Raw genomic sequence first — 20436 nt, 5'->3', positions numbered from 1 at the left:
TCATTTGTAAAATCGTAGTTTGTATTGCAAAGAACAGACTTCCGACTAAAAATTTCATTAATTTTTAGGGAAATTATTATCTCACAAGCATGAAACGTGTATTTAGCGAAACCCATGATAGTAGTTTTCCAGTTTCTCTTCTTTCAATTCTTCATTCCCATACTCAGCTGTCTAAAATCCTCCTAAATTTGAGTTATTTCTTTGATTTACTGATAACAAAGACCTCTCTAGAGAGTATTCTCAGTCAGATGTTTTTCAAATAGACGATTTATTATTTTCAGTTCCAATCTTATTACAGATTTACCGTTCTCATTTATCTGCTGTGCATTTGTTGATTCTATGATGTCCATACTGAACCTGTTTAACAATTTGAAGCAATCGGACGTCACCGAAATCATTTGTCTGAGTCAGTTTGAATAACGTTGTCGCATTTTTCGATATTTATCAATTTCAGCCATTCTGGCATACAGTCTCTTCTACGTTGTTGAATGTGTGCTCAAACGCGTTGAGCTTGGTATACGTATTAGGCGTTAAGGACGGTTAGTAGTGATAAGAGATAACAAAATGTTCATACAGTATTTTTCGAAAAAGTATTTGAAAATGTGACTTGTCCAAAACAAATCATTTTCATTCAGACTGGCAAGCAAACAAAGAACTAAAGAATTTCAGAATTCTTTTTTGTTTTCTGAAAGTGTTTTCAAGTAGATGAAACTTAAGAACTAGGAACAAAAATGATCTTATCACAATTAAATAACTTATATCTCCAAAAAATAAATATATTTATTACCTTGGACATGGAAAATTTTGATAACTGAATGAATCGCATATCTGCACCTACTTCTAAATTTTTTATATCGAGGCATCTCGTTAGCGATGTATGGATTGTAAAAATAATCTACGGATTTTCGATTTGTGAGCAATTTATATTTGTTCCAAGAAAAGGTTGAAATCAACCATTTTTTTCTCTAAACTTTTTTAATATAACATGTCTCAAAAGTATAACTAATCATGGTGACAGCGCCCAAATTCTTGATTAAATTTTTTGCATAGTTGGTTTGAAAGTTCAAGATATGCTCGTATTTGAGATTAGAGTCAGACTTTCTTTATTTTTAGACTCCGACATTTTTATGTGTCGGTTTTATTGACTTTTGAAATAAGAAATCGGTTATTTTCAAACGTCTGACCTAAAGTAAAAATGGAATTCACATTGTCATAAAAGCCTTTTTACATAGTTTTTTTTCAAACACTTTCTCACTTTTCAGAACGTCGACCATCACCAACACTAATCATGTTCAACACACTCGATTTCTCATCTATTGTTGAGTTTTTCTTTCTTGGTGAGCCTCATTTTTTCATTTGCAACAAACTTCAGCTCTCCCATATTTTCAGTTGTGTCGCTCTACAGTCTCTCATTTGTCATTGAGTGTGTGATCCGCCGCTTCGAGCGGCGAAGACGTTGGGGGCATTAGGTTTGTTAAACATTTTTCTCTTCTGTTATATGATCCGGACTTTACTTGGAATATGATTTCGGTTTTGAATCCAATTTGTAACCAAGATTGATTTCATCTTCTGAGATGTTCTCAATAAGCGGATAAAGTTTCTTTAGCGGATGTAGGAACTGTTTTGATTTTTCTACCGACAACTATGAAAGTCCGAAAACTTAAGTTCTTATCAAAAGTCCCCACTGAAAATTTGTGTCTAACAATAGTGCATTTTTTAGAACTGAAAACTCTGGTCTCACAAAAAAAAGATTTATTTTCGCGAAGTGTTTTTTAGCATTTACAAGATGGGGATCCGTGTCCCGTAATAAGTGAGACCAACCTCAAAACCAGCGGATTGATAAGGAGGTGGGTTCAAAGAGGAGAAGATTTAACACGGGGGAAAAGAATTCGAGATTTACGGGGGGAAGAACTGGTAACGGGGTGGAGAGATCTGACAATGGGGCAATAATAAATAAATTATACATTTGACAAAATCAGTAGCGTAGATAAGACTACTGATCTGGGGAAGGAGTTTCACGGTGAGAACTATCCGACGAACAGCACTCGATGGCAGTGCTCGTTGACGGAGTGAGGAACTTCATCCGGTGAACATCCTCGTCGTTGAATCCGGGTCCACGAAGGCTGACACGACGGGCTGAGACTCCGAAACCACGGGTAACAGGAGTTTCTCCGATTTCGGGAATCTTCGACGTGACACGTTTTGGAGAGCGGGTGTTCTCGACGAATCCGCGAAGATTCGCTGGTCTGGAATTCATGCGCTCTTCACGCTCAACGGTCCACAGCTCCGATTCGGGAAGATCTTTGAGTGGGTTTCTGAAAAGAACATTTGTTACCTGACATTTGGAATTTGATAAATTACCTGAGCGGCGGGCCGAAACCGAGTTTCCCTTTAGACAGTGGGGGAAGCGTCATCGTGTTCTTCAAAATTCCAAAATCCGATGGGGCATTGGTTTTTGAAGCAATGTTCTTGTTGCCAGACTTCTTCTTTTGTGGCCAAATCATTGAGGCGCTCATGAGACCGTTTGGAGAAGTGATGGAATAGTTAGCCAGTGCGTTGGAGAGCGATGCGATCTCATCATGGAAACTTTCAGTTGGATCATTTTCACATGTGGAAACTGCATCACTGGATGGTGAAACATTTTCCGAAGCCTCACTATCAATAGAAACTCGTCTATGGAACCCATCAAGTGTTGGCAACGTGACTGGAACTGGCGAAGAATCGTTGTCGGAACCACCATTACCTTCGACTTCGGAAGAAATCTTCGGAACGCTCATCAGTGTGGCCTTGTTCGACACCATTGGGGAACTGGAATTATTGTATTATATCGGAAAGTTTCTAAACTTCACTTACCTCAGCTTTCTATGACTTGAGCGTCCAAAAATGTTGCGTGAAAGGCTTCCGTCGGACGATCCATGGTTAATAGACTTGAGGAGTGTGTAGTTTCCAGCTGGAAGTGTTCCTCTCACGTAGTCCACCGTTGGATGCAGATCGACGGAAAAATCCCGAGACATTGGCATCGGCTGATTGGTATCCGGATGAAGGAAGGTGACCATGCCGTCGGAAACTTGAACGATTGGCATCAGTCTGGTGAAACCCTCCCTGACAGTGTAACTGCCAACAAACTCATGGTCTCCTGGGACGTTGACAACGGTTCTGTTCAATGGAGCAGTACTCTTGAAATCGTCTTCAATGACATCCTCTTTGGAAAAAGCAAAACGTGATTTTGGGCGAAGGAATGGAAGATCTGATGGAAGAATCTTCTCCAATGATTGGCTTCTTCTGATGGGGATTCTGATCTCTTGGGATGGGGAGTCAACGTCGAAATCGCATCTCAAGGATGACACTGGGCTCGGTTCGACAAACTGGTTCGATGAACCGAATCTCACGGATCTGGAAACAATGGAAATGTTGTGATTTGTTTCATTCACAATTCGCAGCTAACAGGTGAATAAAATAAGAAAACACTAACCTCGAGCGTCTTCTTGTTGGTGTCCTTTCCTCAGCTCGCGAACGTAAGATCCCTTGGGGCACGCTTCCGATGGTCTTGTTCAACTGAGACATGACATCATCATGCTCCTTCTCATCGATATCTCCGTGAAAAGTCGAATTCAATTTGGCCACATCAGAGCTAATGCTTTTTGGGACCACATTGGTCAGGTTCTTGTTCTTCGGAGCGATGACTTGGGAAGTCCCCTGTTCATCGGAATCAACAATTTTTGGAGGAAATAGCTTGTCGAGGATCGAAGAGTTACTTGGAGCATCATCAATCGATGTAGAATCTGGGATAGTCAGAATAGTGGATTCGTCATGGACTCCTGCGTGGAAGGAAGCGTTGAGACTATTCACGTAAGTATTGCGATCGGTGATAGATTCCTTGGTGACAAATGTTGCTCGTCCTTGAGTGTTCGCAAACAGATCATCAACTGGGACTCTTCTTCCTGCAGAAGGTGGTCGCTTTTGCTTTTGACGACGAGAACTGTTGTTCTGGGAGACGACGTCCGAAACACTTGGAAGGCTTTCACTGACATCTAAAAATAAAAATAATAATGGGCGATTTCAAATAGGGAACTCACCTTGTTCCGAAGCTTCCATCGACGACAAGCTGTATACTCCTTGTGAGATTGAGCAGTTAGCAGCGTCTGAAGAACCAGTAGCTTCGCAGATGGCGACATTTCCATCGAAGTCATTAGCAATGCTGTCGTCAGTTTGCTGGGTGGCTACTTCTGATTCTGATGGTGCTGGCAGTTGTTGACCGCGGTATGTACCGACACTTCCTGCGAACCCACCGCGTCCGTTTCCGGATCCTCCACGATTACCACGTTGGCTATTATAATGACGTCCACGACGACTGGATTCTTCAATCAATGAATTATTCCAGTTGGAGCTGTTTCCATTGTCTTCGTTGTAGTGGTTCCAGACTGGACGTGAAGCATATTGACCGCGATTGGATTGGTTGCATGAAAGCCCGACATTTCCTCTGTATCCACCACGTCCGGTTCCCAGTCCTCGGTAATCGTGGCCACTTGTCCAACGATCCGGCACGTTTCCATTGTACGATTGATTTGCAAACGAGCGATGGGATTCCTCGAGAATTCTGAGTGCGGTTGCATCAAAGGTGTTGTTGAAGTTGTAACGATGCACGGATTGATTGTGGTTGAAACGGTTTTGACCGGATTCGTCATCATAGGAGTATCCGTCTCCTCTGTAGAACCCATCGCGTCCGTTCCCACGGCCGTATCCACCACCATTTCCACGACCGCCTCCACGTCCTCCACGGTTCGCTCGGTTTCCACGCTGAGCGTAAGCGTCACCACCAAACGAACGGTTGGCGACATCGTTGTTGTGTTGCTTCACCCATTCCGGAGTGATTGGGAGCGTCTGATTGAAATCAACCGGACGACGACCGCGGAGACTCTGACCTGGAAATGTACGCTTTAGAAGTCACTAGCAGAAGTTTACTCTTACCTCCAAAAGAGCGATTCGGGTCATAATTGCGAACGTGGTCATTGGCGCGTGGATGACCAACTCCGGGATGAAGGCAGTTGCGGCCAAAGTTGCGGTTGTTGTCGTTGTCGCGGAATTGCTCTACCGGTTGCTGGTTGTAAGCAAGTTGGTGTTGCTGAATCTGCGGGTTTCGCCATTGAGGATTAGCACGATAATTTGCATTGGAAGCTCCACGTCGATTATTTCTTACATCCGATAGAGCTGGCGGATTATAGGGTAAAGCTGGTGGATTGTACATTCTGATAACAAGTTCTGAAATAAAAAGCTTTAGAATCTTTCAAATTGCGAAAATATTGAGATATATAAGAAGTTGTAGAGAATAAGAGCATGAAAACAGTAAATGACGGTGTTGGCGGCGGGAAATTCTCAGAAATGAAAAAGCAACAGTGGCAACCGTTCTATGCTACGCTCTAAAAAGAAAAATGTAAAATAAATGCGACAACAGCGGGGAAGCCTTAATCCGCTAAAAATAATGTTATTCTTGGTGGGTGCATTGCGAAAAGAACATCAGTGAACGACGGTTATCAAAAAATGAAGAAAAATCTATCTTCATAAGGAGGTTTGAGGAGACGAAAACGCAACGGAGACAGCTACACCTCATCAGTGTCTAAACAACGCATCAACAACGAGTGCGCAGCATCGACCAGCACAATGTTGCGGGGACAAAGCTGTTCCGCCAACAAATAATCGATAATTTGGCATTACGTGTGCAGGTGGCATGGCGGCCGAAAGAAGCAAGGTGAAGAGGAAAACGGGAAACAGAACTGATGTGAAATACTTTTCACTATCCAAAACAAAAAAGGAACGGAAACACAAGAAAGAAGGGAATTACAAAAGTGTTGTTCCACTGACGATTCGAGTCTTAACAGCCATCTAATTCGGGCAAAAGCAACTTGCAACATCATGCCTGCTATGAATCGATCGCACTGCAAGAGACAGCTTGATGTATACCAACCCAGCTTGGAAAAAATAGAAACTAGATTATACCACAATTCCGCTTGTCTGAGGTCACGACTCACTCGAAAATGGCTAAATGGTTCGCGCGTTAGAAAATGCCAAGCCACCTACTACGAACGATTGTTTTCCGCTTCCTCTGGTCCTTATGTTGCTCCAAAAACATCTAAATAATAACCCTTCATAACATCAACTGGCTAATATCTTCTAGTCTGAGGCAACTGTCTGGTGCAGAACAGTAATATACCGCCCCAAAATCGCATTTGAGAGACAAAGACGCCACGGTGAAAGCTATTTTACGCGGCGCTTGCTGTGTCTGAACGAAGTATAGGAAATAAGTGCAAAGCGGGCGGCACGAGATAGCAACTGCAATCGTGTTTTCTTGTGAGGGTTCGGAGAGACGAAGACACAACGACAGCAGCTACTCCACGGCAGTGTCTAAACAAAGCATTGAAAACGGGTGCAAAGCATCAAGAAACGCGATTTATCGGGGGAAATGCTGTTCCGTCAATGAAAAATCGATAATTTAGAAATAGTTTAAATAGGCTGCACATTAGTCAAGGGAAACGTAGCACTTCAAACAAGAATTTGTGCTAAGCACTTGTAATTTGAAACTAAAAATAGAAATTATCTTTAGTTTCCAAACGCACGTTAAAATATCAAAAGTTAACGAAAAAACATTAGAAAAAAAGGAGAGTTAGCGAGTAAAATGAATAAGAATGAGAATGAGTTGACGACTGAGGAATGAGAACCGCGATTCGCGCCGAACGCGCACACGTTTTGTGTCAATCAGCCCCCTTTGCGCACTACGCGTTTTGGCGGCCTTTTGATGAGCGAGGGGGCGAGTGAAGAAAAGGACCATACCAACGCGCGCAACGCAAACACTACTGTGTAGATCAAGAGGCCACCTTTATGAACGCAAGTCTAAGACCATTGAATCTCATCGGTGTTGAGCGGTAACAGATTTCGGATGTATGGAAAACGGAAATCGGAATAAGGAAAATGGAAGTCACGTAATCATAAAGTCCCTTTGTTTTTAAATTGAAACGATTAAAAGGTTGGATTTGATTCTCAACGTAAATGTCAGATAAAGAGGTTGGCTGTGAAAAACAAGTTTCGAAGACACGGAAATTTCAGACTTAATGTTCCGTGTTCGGATCCTTTCATCCTCCTTATCGATTATTTTCAAAGAACATCTAGTAAAGTAAATGCTTCTAAATACACTAGATTTCTACATATCGATTTTACTTGGATTTTTTCGAATCTGAAATTGTGAAGGTTTTGTTGGTTCTCTTCGTACTTTTTTCGAAAACTGCCGAATCTGGATTTTTTGAAAATATAAGCGTCCTTAGGAATGATTTATTTTGGAAATAAGAGATTTAATATTATGTCAAAGTCAAATTTCGGCACAGTGGTTTAGTATGTTTTCATTCGTGGCCGATTTAATTGCAAAGGAACATCTTATGAAAAGTACTCTTGGAAATACAGGGTTTAGACATTGTGAATGTTGCCAGGAAGGGAATTTATCGCCAGAGACGGTTTCTGCGGCGTCCGTGACCGTAGTTTTCAGTGACGATATGACTGAGAAGTGGAACGAAGAGGCCTGAAAATTAATATACTTTATCAACTGGAACTATTAAAACCCACATGCAATGCCGAGTCCGACGTACGGATCATCGGACAATGCGATAAAGTTTGCCATAAGTGCACTGATCGCCGCAATGAGTGGGAGTAGGTGAAGCATTTCCGAAATTCAAGCGAGCTCTGAAAAATTTACGAATGTATTCGGAAAGAAAACAGAAAAAATAGCGAAATTCTAAAATCAGATGAAAACCAGTCGTCATCCTCTCAAAATTTGGAAAACTAGAGAAAAGAAAATGAAATGAAAATGGAAGAAAAGGGGCGTGGTTTGCTTGTCTTCGGAGTGCTCTAAAAAAGGATTCAACGCACTTAAAAGGGTCATAAAGAAGCAGTGGTTTAATGTGATGTACAAAATCTCATGATGTGCTCTACTTAATTTGATGATTCCAGAGTAAAATTCAAAAAAAAATGAAAGGGGATCTTTTTGCATTTTTTTGCATTTGTCTGTTTGATCGAACAAGATCGAAAAAACTCGAAAAAATGTTTGATCTAGAGTTAAATTCGAAAAAATGAAAGGGGATCTCTTTGGTTCGTTACATGAAATGAGGTGGAACATCCCAATTTGATGGTTTAAGCAGCTGAGAACTTGCGCAGTGACTAATGAACCTCAACAATGGGAAATGCGATTTTGTGAAAACCATCTAAAAGTTCTTGAAAACCCCTAGTTAAATTTTTTGAAATTCAAATGGTCTTTAAAAGTTCCGTTATTTCCTTTGTCACAGCAGAATTCTATATAACTAATTCCAGATTCGGGCTTCCATTCTTCAACCTCCTTCTCAAGAAACTACCTGAGAAAATTGTAAAAAAAAACACAATCTGTAAATTTATAAGAATCGGAAATTTATTGTCAATACATTCGAATACAAATACATGTACTTAAATTTTCAGAGTTGAAACAACTTCTCCAAAAGCTCTACTGCAAAATGTTTTCTATCACAAAAGTGAGTTTCAATTGTAGCGAGGTATCAGTTAATGCAAAAATACGATTTGTTTATAAACTACATTATTTTGTTTCATATACAAAATGATGATAGAACCATTTTGTATTTTCAAAGTGATTGAATTATTACTTGAAAAGACCTGAAATACAAACTCAGAGAATAACTAATACATTTCTTGCAGAGATGAGCGGAAGAGATTTACGGAAATTTACGGAAGACGGTTCTCAATGAGAGCTATCGATATCTCAATGAGAGCTATCGATTGGTATTAAAATTGTTTCGAAATTTTGTTGGATTATTCAAATAGAGTCTTTCTTCCGTCTTCCGTCTTCCGTGTGCCATACGGAAGACGGAACACGGAAGAAACGCCACATCTCAACTCTCCATCACTATTATGAGATAACTTTTATACCAATAAATAACTCTCATTGAATTCTACATTTTGTCCGTTCACAACTTTTTGGTAGCATTTTTCATTTTGAAAATAAACCGTCTTCCGTAAATTTCCGTAAATCTCTTCCGCTCATCTCTGATTTCTTGATAGAGCGAAACACTATTCAGATCTACATTTCTCTCTTCATTTCTCCATTTCTGTTCAGAAAATAAATACAATGTATTTTTCCAGGTCCATCGCGTTGCCATGTCCACGATTTTAACTATTGCTATCTATAAAATATTGCGTGAAGTTTTTGAACCTTTGCATGTCTTTCTCCCGACCAGATTAGATCTCTGTAAGTTGCAGATAGCTTTCGAATGAAATTAACAAGATTATTTTCAGTTGTGGGAAGCATCATTATGACTATTATCCTCATTGCTGTTTTACAAATGGACCGAGAAGAAGATGAAGGAGACTTTGTGCACGATATATAAATACGCAATTCAACGTTTGTTATCACACCAGACATATATTTCTTTTTTGACTGTTTCTCTTTCTGCTTTTTCTCTTTCTTTTTCTCTTTAACTGAATTTTACTTTTTCAGTTTCTAAGAATATCCTTTTTTAAATTCTCCCTAATGTTTAACTTCCATGCAATTACTAAATAATCTTTTCCTTTGCTGATCATAAAGTGTATTCGCAATCGTCGAAATATTATTTTCTGCAAAATTCAAATTCTCGTATTTTTGGCTGCGTCACTCGTATTTTTGTCGTATCAATAAACTTTTGTTCCGAAAAAGTTGATCATAAAGAACAGAAATTTCTTTTTTTTCGAAAGAAAAATTCGAAAGTTACGCATCACTCACGCAATGTTCTTCTCTCTCATTCTATCCGAATTCTCGAACGTTTTTAGTTTGTTTTTGACTGAAGAAAACAAAAAATAAAGGTTCTCACATGAGTTCAGCACCAGTTTCTTGTTGCTATGACAACTTTCAAAAAGGGTGTAATTATTGCTACACTCATAAAATTTGGGATCGCTCGGAATCAGTAGCCTTAAAATAGAAATATTTTTCCATTGACGCTTAAATTTTTATGCTCACCATAGAAGAAATATTCCCTAACCACATTGAATTTGTAGACTCACAAAAACAATGGATTTGATTGACATCATGGAAACTTTGGATGTATGGAACCTCCCATTAGGTAAGAATACGAATTTTTCCTGAATAACTTTCAAGCTAATCATTTTCAGCGGCTATTGTCTGTGGACTCTTCTTCTCCGCCGTTCGTGTCATCATTCGCTCTAATGAACATCGTAGAGACATCCTATTACGAGTCTGATCCTGAAAAGGCAACTTCATTGTGAATACGCAAGTTCCTTTCAAAAATGGCGTCATTGGTCGTTTCCTTGAATTCCTAATATTCTCTTAATGCAAAAAAAAATCCAAATAAATTTCTCTCTTCCAACAATATTCTTTCAAGTTATAGTCATAAAGCCAAAAATACGAGAATTTGAATTTAGCAGAAAATAATACTTCGACGATTGCGATACATTTTTTGATCAGCAAAGGAAAATATGATTTGGTAATTGCATGGAAGTTTAACATTAGGGAGAATTTAAAAAAGGATATTCTTAAAAACTGAAAAAGTAAAATTCAGTTAAAGAGAGAAAGAAAGAGAAAAAGCAGAAAGAGAAACAGTCAAAAAATCGATAGCTCTCCTTGAGAACCGTCTTCCGTAAATTTCCGTAAATCTCTTCCGCTCATCTCTGCAAGAAATGTATTAGTTATTCTCTGAGTTTGTATTTCAGGTCTTTTCAAGTAATAATTCAATCACTTTGAAAATACAAAATGGTTCTATCATCATTTTGTATATGAAACAAAACATTGTAATTTATAAACAAATCCTATTTTTGCATTAACTGATACCTCGCTACAATTGAAACTCACTTTTGTGATAGAAAACATTTTGCAGTAGAGCTTTTGGAGAAGTTGAATCAACTCTGAAACTTTAAGAATATGTATTTGTAATCGAATGTATTGACAATAAACTTCCGATTCATAAATTGTTAGGCCGGTTAAATATAAATTTACAGATTGTGTTTTTTTTTACAATTTTCTCAGGTAGTTTCTTGAGAAGGAGGTTGAAAAATAAAAGCCCGAATCTGGAATTAGTGATAAGGAATTCTGCCAATCTCTGTTTTGCATTGACAGCTATTGGAAAATATTAGCATCTGACACAAAGTGAAAAAGAAAATAACGGATTTTTTAAAAACCTTTTGAATTTCAAAAATTGTAACTAGGCGTTATCAAGAATTTTCAGATGATTTTCACAAAATCGCATTTCCCATTGTTGAGGTTCATTAGTCACTGCGCAAGTTTTCAGCTGCTTAAACCATCAAATTGGGATGTTCCACCTTATTTCATGTAACGAACCAAAGAGATCCCCTTTCATTTTTTCGAATTTAACTCTAGATCAAACATTTTTTTCGAGTTTTTTCGATCTTGTTCGATCAAACAGACAAACAATGCAAAAAAATCTCAGGCCCGGCCCGGAATTTTACAAGTATGTGAAAATATATTTTACTATCATCTGCGAAAAATGTGGTTTCTGAAAAACAAAACAGTTTTTGTCCAGAATTTTCCTGCGCTGAGCAGCAACCGGTTTTTTTAAAGTGGTGAAAATCAAGTTTCCGCTTCAATATCACTCGGGGTAAGGGGATATCGTGATGAATCAATATCATTCAAATTCTCATTCAATACTTTAATTCATAACACGGTTTTACAATATTTACAATATTAGCGAAACCATCATAGGTTCAAAGGGATAAGGTAATTTTTCAAGGAATGTTGGCACGCAACTTCTTCTAATTTTTTCCAGCATATGTGATGGCCGAATAGAGACTAGTAGGAGTGTTCACACTATGTTACAATAATGAAAACAATCTGTAGTTTTCGAAAAAAAAATGCTATTTTAAACTCCGATCGGTACTTGCTATTCAGTCATGGTTATCCGCTGACCGTTCAAAAGTTCGAAAAACTTCATTTTTTGTTTAGGGAATGAGATAGATAGTCAAAGCATTATGTCATTCTAACCAGATCTTTTTACCCTATCGTAAAATATATTTTTCCTAATTGTAGGAAAGTTCCTCTCGAATTCCTGCCGCTTTGAAAAGTTTTTTGAAACAGGACTCATAGTTTTTTAAAATTAACGTTTCGAAATCCCGCCATTACCAGTACAATAGATAGACAAGAGTAAACATGAAAAAAATTTCGTGTCTCAAGCATTATGTCATCAACCACTCTTCTGATTCTAGCAGGAAAACTAAAAAAGACAATTCTAAAAATCAAAGTGATTCTTAAATTTCAGCAATAGAAAAAAAAATAACTGCAAAGTTTCAACAATTTCCCGATTACTTAGAAGAAAGTTACAACAAATTGTTTATGCACAAAGACGTTTGCCTTACCCTGTACACTCTCTGTAAACATCGCTGACTATTATTTTCGAGAAAGGACACATTTATACTATGTTGGACATGGTAAGTTCTCGTCACAGTCACAACAACTTGTCTCTCCCTCGCAACACTTCATATACGCTCCCTCTCACTCCTCATTTTTTTTCAGCCAAAACACGTGCTCATCAGAAACACCGCTTATCTTTCACCTATTGTATCTTGTTAAGGTATAATTTTACTCAAGATGTCCTGCATTCTATAAAGCTTACATGTAATTCAATGTGAAAATTTGAATGATTTTCTTTGCTATCAGATTCAACATTTTTATATCGGCAAAAGTGGTGATATTCTTTTTTTAATCTTTATCCCTAAAATTTCCTGAAAGCAGAGCAAAATTCATGACTCCCAAGGATTCAGGTATCTCATTTTCCCATTTGTCAAACATAATCATCACTTCCGTCAACTTTCTCATCATTTCATGATTCATTAGTGTCAAACACTTACTTCCCCACACCCGGAGTAATACTAATGGATCACATGGCGGTTTTGTTAACGACCAACCTTCCCAAAAATTTTTTCTCTTTCCTATCAATCGAGCTATGACCCCAGGCGGTTCAAAGTCATCTTGTTGTAAAGTGCACAAGTTTCACATTAATCATGAGAGTTTTCTGTGAAAAAATACACTAGTCCTCCATGATCGCAGTCGACGGAGCACTAACACTGATAGATGATAATAGAAAAGCGCACATATACAAAACAACTGATAAGACGAAAAGTCAAACTTGTGGATGGAGAGTTTGCTACTGATCTGACTTGTTGTTGACCTGGTGAGTTTTTTTTTTCTGCAGGAGATTTCTCTGATGAGAGAAATGAGCTGCTCCCCCGCATCCACAAAAGCAAGTCACCTGTTCGTGTTGTGCTAAACGAAGTGTCGGTGTATGATGTCAGACGTGAAAAAATGAAATAAGCAGGTCAAAATTTCGAAATCGACGTCCACGTGAAAATGTGGGTACCTCCTAGCTTCGGAATTTATGGGGTGCAATGAGTCACACTTTCGTACAACGATTTATCTAGATTTTTAATCTTTACTTTTTCCTTACTGATAAAATTTTCGAAATTCTCGGAGTTGTTCTATCTCGCTTATTAAGGATCTTTTCAGAAAACATCGTTGAATTTGATGTGAAATTCAAAAAAAACCATGTTAATGCAGTAGGTGGATAATATTCTAGTAAAAAATTTGAGGCTCTCGTCGGTTATTTTGGTCTTTAGATTTTTTTTTGGTCCTCAGATCAAAGTGAAGAATATTTGCTAATTATGATAGCTCAGCGATGGCCACGCCTACCAGATTTTCTCTTCCAAAGCTCCGATTTTGCGTACCAGCATAATAATAATAATACTTGAGACAAACTGTGATAATCAGCTTCCTACTGAAAAAATAGCGCTAATGTTTTTTAGGTTTCATGTTGATCTCGAATTATAACTTGTGAAACTCGCTCAGCCATCACCAAAATGGAAAATTGAATTTTCCTAATTTTTATCTTGAATCGAAAATTTTTAGTTGATTTGCTCCGTCAAATGGGTCAAAGATTCCAATTAAAAAACAAGCACTTTTCAATTTCCAACTCAACTTGTGACAATTCACCTCACCGTCCTTCCGGGATTCCTGCCCATGACGTGGATACCAGGTCGAAAACCATGCACCTTTGCTGCCAGAAGACAGCTGTGTTCTTGTTCGCAGAGGCGCCGCCCACCCATCCAACACATTCTTTGCCGTGGCTTCCCGCGAGAGAAGATAGAGAAACACAGGCAAAGAGCCATCCGAGAGAAAAATACTCCTTTCTGAAACATTACTCGTCTTTTTCTGTTATTATTGATAACCGCAATATAGGATCTTTATCTCTAGTCTATTTTGTTTGAATCATGGGTGTCCGATTGGCTTGGGCGGATAATGATGCCAAGTGAGTTTTAAGTTGAATTGTCTAATTCAAGTTAAACAAAAAAGAACCCGAATCATTGTTTCCGAATTTCAGGAACGGCTTGGAATGGGCACCTCCCGTCAGAATTATTGCCATAATTACTTTAATCGCTTCAACGCTGGATGTACTGGCAGACTTTCTTGTATGCAACAGGTAACTTTCAATTCACCTGATTTAAATTTATTTTTGTTGAAAAAAACAGTAACTTGAGTTGGATAGCAGTGTTTGACACCAGTACTCCTCGGTAATTTAATCTATTGGAGGGTATAAGACATTGCAGAACGGTTTCTTAAAGTACAAATGATGGTCTCAAGTTCGACGTAATTTGATCAGATTTGAGCAGAAAATCAAAATATTCGATTTCTCAACCCTGATCTATTTCAGAATCTCAGAATATCTGGGAAATTTCCAAAGTGAGATTGCCACATATGCTGCGTATGGATACTTCTTCTTCACTGGGATCAGTGTTTTCGTGTACATTTTTGAAATGATCGACGTCTGCAAGACGTTGAAATACGAAGAAGAAAACGTTTTCTACGCTCGACTCGCCAAATCATTGGTTCTTGCTCTTGAAGAAGTGAGTTTTTTCTAAACGTGTTCTTTCTTTCGAAATTTATATTCTGAACCTGGAAACTTCTGAGTATCGAATTTCTGTCAACACTAACAACCTCAACGCGTTTTTCGTACCCGTGTATCTTTGTCGAAAAATTTAGGAGCGGGCGTTTGAAAAACATCTGAAGAACATTTATGTTTAGGTGATTTGACCTCGGTGTTCTGGAAAATCCCATTTTCCTCAAATTCACATTTCGATTTAGCTGAACGAGTTTACTCTCTGAGTTCACTCTGATTTTTGAGAAAAACTAAAAACCAAAACTAATAATCTGTAGACTGATGAGCCGGTCACCCTCTCCAAAACACTCCAGTGGCTATCATTACAATGTTGGCAAAATATTGCTGGCATAAAAACAACATGGACCCTAGAGAAAATGCGAGAAGCAAAGAGCGAGAGAGTGGGTCGAGCGATCACATCAGGTGCGATGAAAGATAATTGAGATTGCGGAGAAGTCATGAAAAAAGAAAGCAACGGTTCAATGATCAGATCTATAGCATTTTTCCACACTTTTGGGGTGGCGAAATGAGTATGAGAGGGGGTTGTAGTGTTGTGGAAAAAGCCGGAAAAGTCAAAACTCTGAAATTAATTAATCTACCTCAATCGAGATAACAAATCTTTAAAAACTGATATTTATAGAATATCCCGATCCGGCCTGTTCGGACCGGCTATTCCACCTTTAAAATTAAAAATTTTTGGTAATTCTCACATTTTTTTAAAACCTGGATTTGTTTTAGTGAGTTACCGTTATTGTAAAACCTGTAACAGAAGGACTCCAAATAACTTCAGTTTTGAACCAATTGTTCCTCTGAATTATATAAAAAAAATGTCAACTGATGAATCGTATCATAAAATCAGACGTGTTTTTTGTCAGTTCATATATTGTTGATACTTTGCAATGGATTTCAGATAACTTCGTTCAAACTTGACTGTGTGAGGTTCCTTTCACAGGTTTTACGGTATTCATCATGTTGCCGATTTTTCCTTCACACAAAACGGTAGAAAATCCGGACTTGCTTCATAAAAAAATTGCTCTAGGTTTTTACTTTGAGCTATCACAGCTTCCGTTAGAGTAATGCGAAATCTCCTAATCACAAAAATGTTGACTGCACGATGAAAAATATTTTATCAGTTTATAGATTTTCTCAAATCTCTTACGGGAACTGTGGTAGTTCAAGTTAAACTTCTTGCGTTGGGGTTTTATTAGAGGAAATAGGTGTTTGAAATATGATTTTTTGCAGTGCATTTATTCCTAGTTTAGCCGTTTTGTTCTCTTGACTCTTTCAATTAGTACAATTTTTATCAAAAACCAAAAATCATCAAAGATTGTAGAAACATTCGAGATCGTGTGTATTTTGAGGAAACAACGTTGTGCATGTAGTGAATGATGAATTGTGGTGCTGTGGTGACAGCTAAAAGAAACCCTCTATCCCCATCATATTGCTCCTCTTTGACTCTACTGAACGATGAGGAAAACATCTATGTAGAAAAAAAAAGAACAAATGTGACGGCTGTTACGTTTGAAACGGGTCACAAAGGTCGGAAACCACTCGATTCATCGGTGGAGCACGAAGACTGGGAAACACATATCATTTGATAGTGCTAATTTTAATAGTAGCTGCTTGTGTAAACACGTGTTAAGAACAACTGAAAGTTGGTAATGATAAAAAATTATTTTTTAAGGGGTAAACCTTGAAATTTCAATATTAAAAAGAATAAATGGAATAGAAAACAATTAAACACATTTTTCAGGTGCCTCTTCCAACGCTGATGAACATTCTCTTCACAAATGAGCCACGTTTATCTTTGGCAAGCACTTGTTACCTCTCTTCTTGCATCAAGTTGGTTGCTCTCACTTGGGGAATTGTCAAGTTTGTAAAGCTTCGCTTTTTCTGGCCATGTCTTCCATTGAACCCAAAGCATGATGCCAGGTAATTGGTTATTTTTCCGAGTCAGTGAAATTCTAAATAATCGATTTTTAGGGAAAACGTTCGTCGCTGCTTCACCTTCACCGCTTACCGCATCTGCATGATCATTGTCAACATTTGCCATATTCTTGCCATCGTCATTGTCATCAAGAACATCATGGCCAGTGGTGCCGGTGGACGAAAAATTGACGTCAAGGAGCAAAGATTATAGATTTGAATTTCGATTAGTAGTGTTTTTCTTTTTTGTTTGGTAAACCGGTTCCAATTTCCGATTACAGGTTGTTTAGTTTTGATTGTACTTATCTATGGTGCTTTTTTTCTTTTTTTTTTTTGCTTTGATAAACTCTGAAAAACTCTTTTTTGATCGTTTTTTTCGGGAAGTAACTCATATTTTGCGTTTCTATGGAACATTTATTTCCATGACAAGAGAAAAATACATTTTCACATGCTTCCCTCTTGACGTGACAACACTATTTCGCAATTTCTGTTTGTTTATTTATTTCAACACGAAATCTAAACATGAATCTTCCTTTGTTCGGTTTTAAATCATCGTCATATTACACGTTTCAATTCGCAATGCTGGCCTAGCAACCGACTAGTCCACCGCAAATGCGCGCCGCCGTACGACACGTCAGCCAATCAACTGCGTACACACAAGTCAGCGACGTCGCACACACAAACGCCCGCCCTCCTCGACCGACTGTTCCATTCAGTTTGGATTTGCTCGCCCCTCACAGTCTCACCAACCAAACCAGTGAGATAATTGGATCACGATGGCTCTCATCAAGCTGTTTCTCGCCACATTGGGTAAGCATTTTGAGATTTTCCCAGTAATTTCTAACAGAAATGCCTGTTTTGTTATGAAAAAAGAACAAATATTATTATTTTTCAAGTTTTTCGCAAACGAAAATCAATAAAAACATCTTTCAGCGATCCACTCGGCATGTGGAATGTACTCCAAGAAGGACGATGTTGTTGAACTGACCGAAGCCAACTTCCAATCAAAGGTTCTCAACTCTGACGACATCTGGATTGTTGAATTCTATGCTCCATGGTGCGGACACTGCAAGAACCTCGTTCCGGAATACAAGAAGGCCGCTACTGCTCTGAAGGGGATCGCCAAGGTTGGAGCTGTCGATATGACTCAACACCAATCCGTCGGACAACCCTACAATGTTCAAGGATTCCCAACACTCAAGATCTTCGGAGCTGACAAGAAGAAGCCAACTGATTTCAATGGTGGGTTGTGGTTTTTTCCTAGAGAGTTCATCTGAAAAGGACAGCGAACCACGTAGCGGTACTGTGCGGCACGGCAAACAAAGACCAATTTGTCTCAATACTCGAACTATTTTCCAACCTTTGTGTTTGCACTATATCGGTCATTCTCTCTGTCGAGACTGCAACTGGTAGTGTTGTGTATTTAGTGACTGTTTGCTCGTGGATATTTGGGTGATCTCTTTTCGCAGTAGAGACGTGGCCGAAACGGCCTTGACAGACCGAGAAGAAACGGTCAACCAGTTGTGTGTACCGGTATTTAGGGTTGCGATGTGTGCGCGCTCTATCTGGGTCATCTAACGTGCCCCTTTCTTCAACGTGCGTGTGTTGTGAGGAGACCTACCAAAATCGATATTTCTTGCAGGACAAAGAACCGCTCAGGCCATCACCGAGTCCCTCCTCGCTGAGGCCAAAAAGACTGTCGCTGCCCGTCTTGGAGGAAAGTCTACTGGAGGAAACAGTGGATCCGGATCTGGAAAGCGCGGAGGTGGTGGATCTGGAAACGATGTTGTCGAGCTCACCGATGCCAACTTCGACGAGCTTGTTCTCAACAGCAAGGACATCTGGCTTGTTGAATTCTTCGCCCCATGGTGCGGACATTGCAAGAGCCTCGAGCCACAATGGAAGGCTGCTGCTTCTGAATTGAAGGGCAAGGTTCGTCTTGGAGCCCTTGACGCCACTGTTCACACTGTTGCTGCCAACAAGTTCGCTATCCGTGGATTCCCAACCATCAAGTACTTTGCCCCAGGATCTGACGCTTCTGATGCTCAAGACTACGACGGAGGACGTCAATCTTCCGATATCGTCGCCTGGGCTTCCGCTAAAGCACAAGAGAACATGCCAGCTCCAGAGATTCTTGAGGGGGTCAACCAACAAGTAGTTGAGGATGCCTGCAAGGAGAAACAACTTTGCATCTTTGCTTTCCTTCCACACATTCTCGACTGCCAATCTGAGTGCAGAAACAACTACTTGGCCATGCTCAAGGAGCAATCTGAGAAATTCAAGAAAAACCTTTGGGGGTAAGTTGTAGCTAATTATAATATTTTTGACTGTCGACTAATTTTAACTCTTTTCAGATGGATCTGGGTTGAGGGAGCTTCCCAGCCAGCACTTGAGGAGGCTTTCGAGGTCGGAGGTTTTGGATATCCAGCCATGACTGCTTTGAACTTCCGCAAGAGCAAGTACGCCGTTCTCAAGGGATCGTTCGGAAAGGACGGAATCCACGAGTTCCTCCGTGATCTTTCTTACGGAAAAGGACGTACTTCTTCCCTCAGAGGAAACGCTTTCCCAAAGATTGAGAAGACCGAGAAGTGGGACGGAAAGGACGGAGCCCTTCCAGCCGAAGACGACATCGATCTGTCCGACATTGACCTCGACAAGACCGAGCTTTAAATTATTTCTCTCGATGACACCAAAATAATTACCTTTTCTCACCATGCAATTTTGTTTTAATTGTAACGGGTGTTTTCCCAATTTGAGAAGATTTTCCCTCTCAACCAGCGTTACATTTCTCGTATTTTTCGGGCTTAACAACATTAAATTCTGTATAAGTCGGAACTAAGTCACTATTCTATTAAATTATTATTTAATTTGATTTGTTTATTGTTTTGTTAGATAAAGTGTTTCAACTACAGTTTAGTTAGTTGCATTTGAATCAGGCCTGTGCGGCAACAAATTGCCGATTGCCGAAATTGCCGAAATTGCCGAATTTTTGTTGCCGATTTGCCGTTGCCGAAATCGGCAACGAAGAAAAAGTTGCCGAATTGCCGTTGCCGATTTCGGCAAAAAAATTTCGGCAATTTCGACAACTGAAATTTTTTTGAATTTAGAGATCTTCACAATTTTTTTAATCAAAAAAAAATGATTTCGAAGTTCGAAAAAACAAATTTTGAACACCATCTTCTCTCAGAGTGAATTTTAAAGGAAATGTGTCCCAATAATCATCAAAAATACTTGCATCGGATCTAAAAATGGGCTTCAAATTTGAGAGCATAGTAGAAAAATAGATGTCATGAGTCACAACTCATCAGTAAAATTATCCAACCTGTCTCAAATCTCTAGGGAACGTGTCGTGGGTTGCCTAACAAGTTGAGCGCAGTATTTTCAAAACTCACAATCGGAACAAATATTTTCAACCATTGGAATACCCTCTAATGCTAAAGAGAAATAGTTTGCATAAAAAACGTGGTCTTGAGTTGCCAATGTTTGTAATTACTTTTTTAAGGAACTTATGAAACACATTTTCTGTAGTTCTGAGCCTGATAGAAGCATTTTC

The 20436-nt window shown here is 39.0% G+C and overlaps 4 protein-coding genes across 4 annotated transcripts; 3 read left to right on the top strand and 1 right to left on the bottom strand.

Annotated features, from left to right (window-relative positions):
• Positions 1–1993: 1993 nt before the first annotated feature.
• Positions 1994–5245, bottom strand: CBG27776 (the record flags this gene model as incomplete). Its single annotated transcript, XM_045239913.1, has 6 exons — positions 1994–2315; positions 2362–2808; positions 2854–3393; positions 3473–4031; positions 4077–4922; positions 4969–5245. The coding sequence occupies 6 exons, from the start codon at positions 5243–5245 to the stop codon at positions 1994–1996; spliced, it is 2991 nt and encodes a 996-aa protein (XP_045099106.1).
• Positions 5246–9183: 3938 nt separating this feature from the next.
• Positions 9184–9413, top strand: CBG27775 (the record flags this gene model as incomplete). The annotated part of the gene is made up of 2 exons (XM_045239911.1): positions 9184–9274; positions 9322–9413. The coding sequence occupies 2 exons, from the start codon at positions 9184–9186 to the stop codon at positions 9411–9413; spliced, it is 183 nt and encodes a 60-aa protein (XP_045099105.1).
• Positions 9414–14292: 4879 nt separating this feature from the next.
• Positions 14293–17097, top strand: CBG10963 (the record flags this gene model as incomplete). Its single annotated transcript, XM_002644941.1, has 5 exons — positions 14293–14330; positions 14403–14501; positions 14733–14925; positions 16711–16889; positions 16941–17097. 5 exons carry the CDS (start codon positions 14293–14295, stop codon positions 17095–17097), a joined length of 666 nt encoding a protein of 221 aa, XP_002644987.1.
• A 562-nt stretch (positions 17098–17659) lies between these two features.
• On the top strand, positions 17660–19553 carry Cbr-tag-320 (the record flags this gene model as incomplete). The annotated part of the gene is made up of 4 exons (XM_002644940.1): positions 17660–17693; positions 17817–18125; positions 18526–19180; positions 19238–19553. 4 exons carry the CDS (start codon positions 17660–17662, stop codon positions 19551–19553), a joined length of 1314 nt encoding a protein of 437 aa, XP_002644986.1.
• Between the last annotated feature and the right edge of the window lie 883 nt (positions 19554–20436).

Source organism: Caenorhabditis briggsae (assembly GCF_000004555.2).
Source record: "Caenorhabditis briggsae complete genome, chrX, whole genome shotgun sequence".
Classification (NCBI taxonomy): domain Eukaryota; kingdom Metazoa; phylum Nematoda; class Chromadorea; order Rhabditida; family Rhabditidae; genus Caenorhabditis; species Caenorhabditis briggsae.
This window is presented reverse-complemented; position numbering and strand designations above follow the sequence as displayed.